General features: G+C 60.4%; 1 protein-coding gene across 1 annotated transcript in view; it reads right to left on the bottom strand.

The window, feature by feature from the left end:
* The window catches only part of palmdb (palmdelphin b), a 13462-nt gene continuing 8039 nt past the window's right edge, over positions 1-5423 (bottom strand). The window contains exons 6-9 of the mRNA XM_019890004.1: positions 2784-2818; positions 1201-2753; positions 1037-1125; positions 1-920 (exon numbers count right to left, since the gene is read on the bottom strand). Of these exons, the coding sequence (XP_019745563.1) occupies positions 837-920; positions 1037-1125; positions 1201-2753; positions 2784-2818 (1761 nt within the window). The 3' untranslated portion in view covers positions 1-836. The remainder of the gene's footprint in view (positions 921-1036; positions 1126-1200; positions 2754-2783; positions 2819-5423) is intronic.

Below are 5423 nucleotides of genomic sequence, written 5' to 3'. Positions count from 1 at the left end.
GACAAAAAGCAAGGGACAAACTACCGAGCCCGGTCTTGCGATGATGTTCGGATGTTGCAATTCCAGCGCGGTCGAATCCCGCGCCCACGAATGCGCGCACAACAGCCCCCCCACCCCCCCCGCCAGCGCGAGCGACGGCCACAAGGGCCCCCTTACGCGAACGAAATCGTCAAATCGGGTGGAGACGAAAGTTTGCGAGTGAGTTGGTGAAAAGGAAACGGTGGCCTACCTCGGCGGGGGACCGGACGCGGAAGCAGCGACGCCCTTTTGCGCAGCGCGTTAAGATGACGTGAGCTCGCGTGCGCCGCCTTTTGGCCAAGACGTGCCACATCAGCTTGGCGGACCAGGCTGCGGATTTTCCTCCTTCCGATTCCTCACGATGTCTTTTTCGGACCGGAGCACAAGTACACTCCAGAAATCCCGCCGTTAAAATGCAAAAAGGCTCGCGGGTAAGGCGCGCTCGCTCGGAAACGTCCCCGCTCGACCGTTTGACGCCTCATTTGCCAGCGCGGATGCACAACAGGAGAGCCGCGAGTGGAAGCGGAACCGAGTCGAAGGGAACCGAAGAGCCTCAATTAGGTGGGGGGGAAAAGAAAAAAAAAAAATCAGGCTTTGCCGCCATTCGAAGGCACGCGCTGACATTGCCGAACCTTTGCAGAGAGGGCGTACGATTGTCGGTTATTTGCAGCGCCGCACGTTTCAATCAACCCGAAGCAAGACCGAAACATCGACCGGATGCGAGAAAATGAAGAACTAAATGGAGACACGGCACGACAATTGGCAGCGGGGCGTCCTTCACACTTGGAATGGACGACGGACGTCTCGCGGTTTCCCCGTCAGTCATTTTTGGTGAAGTGGCCCGCCTCCCAGCGCAGAGCCATGGCGCTCTTGCGTCTTCCCGCGACGCAGCCCTCTGGAAACTGACAAAGACCCGCCGTTACGTTGCCCCGTTCCAAGGCCGTCATTGACAATTTGTTGGAAAAAAACAGGGCGGTCGATGGGCGACCAAACAAGGCGTTTGCCGGGGCTGACTTACTCTGTGATCGCAGGACAGAGTGGAGCGATCCATTTTGGGGGTTTTCATCGGCGACGATGGCGAGGACTTGCACTTCATTGGCGATGAAGCTGGAAGAAAAAACAAAAGAAGCCACAGAAAGCGTTGAGTCCCAGTCTCCAAGACGAGCGCGCAGGCACGCTTACCCGGGCGATCCAGCGACAAAGTGGCCGAGTTGTTGGACAGCAGCATCCTTTTGTCGGCCGGGCGGGCGTGGCCGTAAAGACGGGCCCTGTCCTTGCGCAGCTCTTCCTCTCGTCGCCGCACCACTCGGATCTCCTCGTCCACCAGGGACACGCTGCTTCGCGAACGCAGCTTGAAGAAGGGGTTGCTGGGGAACATTTTCTCTTGGGGCTGGCAGGCTCTGTCCAGCGAGAACTCGGAAGCGCTGCGAACGATCGCGTTGGAGGGCTCCGGGACGACGAGGTCCTCGGAGCGCCGCTGGCCGGGACCGCCGGGCTCCACCTCGGGCTGGTCTGTCGGCGGCTCCCTGCCGGGAGAGGGCGTGATGACCAGGGAGGGCGCGGCAGGGGGCGGGGCGTTTCCCTCCCTTTCCGGCGGCGTTTCCGCCTCGTCGTCGGGCGACCTGGGAGTGGAATCGTCCAGGCCGGAATCTTCCGAGCACGGGCTGAACTGCGGCGCGGAGGGCTCCGCCTCCCGGGCCCTCCCGTCGGCTCTCTCCGCGTTTCGCACCGGCGCGTACATGCGAGCGTGGCCGGCGTGGGGATCGGGCCGGCGGGCGGCGGGCAGCAGCGCCTTGTTGTTGTTGCTTTGCTCTTCCATCGCCCGCCACTGCTTGCGCGCCGACTGGAAGTCGACGTGCTCCGTGCTGACGTTCTCGCTGGTGGTCTCTTGTATCACGCAGAAGTCTTTGGGGAGCCTCCTGTTGGGATCCCGGGCCCCGTGCGCCCGCGGCTCCCGAGGGCCGGGGTCGTCGCGCTGGGCTCTCCCGCGTCCGTCTTCCCCCTCCGGGACGGCGGGCGCGAGGGACGAGGCCTCCGGCCGCCCTTCCGCTTCCGGCGGGCTCGGTCGGGCGTCGCCGTCGTCGTCCCCTCGGTCTTCCGAGTCCGTCGCTTGGACTTTCTGCACAAAGAGCTCCCGCGCGCTTAAGTGGAGAGCGTCCAGATAGGAGTCGTCGTCTTCTTTATTGATGGAGGAGGAAAAGACGGCCCTCCATTTCTCATCCGTCTCACTGTCGGAGGAGGCGGCTGCGATTTCGACTCGGAGGCACTCGTCCGCGTCATCGGGGGCCACGTCGGGGCAGGACTCGCTGGATATATCCGACAGAGCCTCCTCTCCCATGACTGCCGGGGGAAGCGGCGGCGACGAGGGCTCGCCGGGGACTTCTGGGTCCCGCTCTTCATCCTCCTCCAAATCGCCCTCGCCCTCGTCGGCGCGATCGGGTTCGTCTTCCTCATCGGGGAATCGGCGGAGGGCCGCCGACGGCTCCCGGTGCGCGTCCGGCTCTGGCCCCGAGGGTGGGAGGGGCCTCGGCGGGTCCGCGTCCCTCCATGGCGCGCCGCGCCGCTCCGAATCCCCCCCTTGCTCCGTCCGGCGGTGGGCCTCGGTTTCGCAAACGCTTTCGGCACTGGAGAGCGTGTCCGACACGGAAGAAGCGACGGACTCGTTTCGTCGGAGCCCCTCGCGTCCTTCCTCCAACGCGACGGCTTCCGTCTCTTCCCGGACGGCGACGCCGCCGTCGTCGCAAACGGCGCCGTCGGGGCCGCCGGGCGAGGCCGGGTCGCTTCGGTCGGAAGCGGCTTTCTGAACAAATGAGGAAAGAAAAGATGTGGAGTTTTGGTCTCGCGTCTTCATTTGTGCCCCAAATGAAAAAAAGACACAAAGTGCCTTTTTGTTTGAAGCGGTTTTCCAAAGAACTGCATTTGGAGCGCGAAGGCAAATCAGGGGCGCTATTTTGCATTGGTTTGCTTCCTGAATTTGTGTCGGGAGGCTTCGTGCCGAGCAGAGAAACGCTTGTGACGCATCGGTGGAAGGACGGAGGCGTTTGTTTGTGCGTTCCGGGCGCGTGCGCGGGGGTGTGCGCTGGGGGCGGGGGGCTGTTGCCGCCGTGTTTTCACGGCCTTTCGGCGACCCCGACTCCGGCAACACCCCGCGTTGACTTTTTGGGCTTCCAAGTCCAAATGGCTTGCGTGTGACGCTTGACCCGATTTTTTGCTTCCCCGATGGGAGTTTGAACACTCCGGGGAAGGAACTTTCAGGCACGTTGACGAATTTGAAAGCGAAACTCACGCCATCAATTTGAGCGCATCGTTTGCAAGAAGACGAGCGGCAGAGAGGCCCTCCCGCCCTCCTCCCGCTGCGCCATTTTCATCGCGGCGGTCAGTCCCTCTCACGGAGGAAGGACGGACGCTCCAAATGTCGTCCGCTGACGCATGGCGCATTTGGGCGCGCACGCGCACAAATGAAGCCAACCTACGAGGACGCGCGCGCGCATGGAACAGATGGAGTCGCCATGGCAACAACGAGTGACGGCGACACTCGCTCGTCATCCGCCACCTCCTCCGCCACCCACTCAGCAACTCCTCGGCGGACTGAGGCTGCCATGGCAATCGGCGCCTTCCAAAGCAGTCGAGAGCCGCGCGACCGCTTCGCTGGCGGACAAAAGCCGCAAAGCGAACGGACAAACCAAACACCCGCGAGCGTTTTTCGGGGCCACGAAAGGAAAGCGGGATGAGCCGAAGCTGCCGATGGCAACAAACAAAATCAAGTTGGAGGAAGGGCAACACTTGCGGTCTGCAAATGGCAGACGTGCTTTTCGTCACTCATCGCAGACGGGGACATTTAGTTCACATCCAGCTGAAGGTTGCTGTCCTCGGACGCGATTTATTTCTTCGGTTCAAAGAGAATGCCGGTGAAAAAGTTCAAGGCAACAAACTTTGATCAAATTGTCACTTGGGCAATTCGGCAAGATTGCCCATTTGTGCGATGTCCTCGTGTGAAAATTGTCCTTTGTGTCATTTGCGGGACTGCCGTCCCTTGTGTTGCCCCCCCCACCCCCTACCCCAGAGATTGGTGTCAAAACACCTCGGCAAATCATTTTTTGAAAAACAAAACAAAACTAGTCGTGCCACAAATGCAGCACAGTCAGTTGAAAACAGTCATTTCGCTCGTTTTCGGGTAATTGTGTCGGAAGCAAGTACTTCTGCCCAAAACAAAGAAAAGGGCTTGGTGGAAAGACCTCAACTCGGGGGGGCGCAAGCAAGCGATCAAACATCAAGATTCAAAGCGAACTTGACAAAACCGGCGGAGCGCCGACGGAACAACATACAAACCAATTAGCGAGACGACAAGGCCGGACAAGACACGAGTGCCCGGAGGGAGCCGATTGATGGAACGGAGGAGCTGATGTGATGCGGAAAAAGAGGACAAAGATGACATGACGCGGAACAAAAGTAAGTGGGATCAAAAGAAAGATGGCGACCCCCCCCCCCGTGCCCTCCCCTTGTTCCCGCAGTGCACCGAATTGTCTTCGGGGAGCGCAAAAGTACAGCGGACACGTGATTGATGGCGGGGACGCGGACTAAAACGGGCCCCAAACTGGGAGAGGACGAGAAGCACCCGATGGATGACATTCAACAACCCCAAAAAGATTTTTGGAACAAGCGCGACCGCGGGGGAGGCTGCAAAGTCGTTGTTGCGCCAACCTTGACATGTGGCCACGGCGGAAAAAGCAGAAATGTGACGTGCTGAAACGAGCCAAAGAAGTCACTGGCAATTCTCCGGCAACTCGGCCGCAGACCAAAGAATTGCGCTTCGGCTCTGCGCAAAGCCAAGCGCTCGCGTCCACGCTTGAAAGTCGCAGGCGCAATTCCCGCTCGCAACTCCGGCGGTCCCTTGCCAAATTTCCCGCGGGAATTGACGAGTGACAGACCGGCGACGACGACGAAAGGGAGAATTTCAGGGGCGCTCGGCATGGACGCGACTCGGGCGTTCCGCTTTCCCAAAATCGCGCCCGCGATTGACAGCGATCGTCCTCCTGCGTGACGTCAGAGGAAAAAAAAAGCACTCGGCATCGTCGCCGCTGACAAAAACTCCATGAGAACAAGTCCGCAGTTTATCCCGATGCGGCAACTCTGCCTCGTCCGTCAGGAGCCACTTGAGTCACGTGGGAGCCAAAGCGGCGTCTCCCCCTTTCCCAACACCGAGCGCCATCGCGATACGGACCCGGTCGGCGCTCTCGTGTCGTCAGCATCATCATCATGAAAAAAAAAAAAAAAGGCAATCGGTGGAGAAAGGCGATGGAGAAAGCGAGCGCCCGCGAGCGATTTGGCGGACGTACCTGAGAGCAAGCGTCGAGCCCGGGCTGCCGCGTCTCCGAGAGGAGGCTCGCGCTCGCGCTTCTGCTCGG

Source organism: Hippocampus comes, unplaced genomic scaffold (assembly GCF_001891065.2).
Source record: "Hippocampus comes isolate QL1 unplaced genomic scaffold, H_comes_QL1_v1.1 scaffold185, whole genome shotgun sequence".
Taxonomy (NCBI): Eukaryota; Metazoa; Chordata; class Actinopteri; order Syngnathiformes; family Syngnathidae; genus Hippocampus; species Hippocampus comes.
The sequence above is the reverse complement of the archived record's forward strand: the minus strand, read 5'-3'. Positions and strand labels throughout refer to the sequence as shown.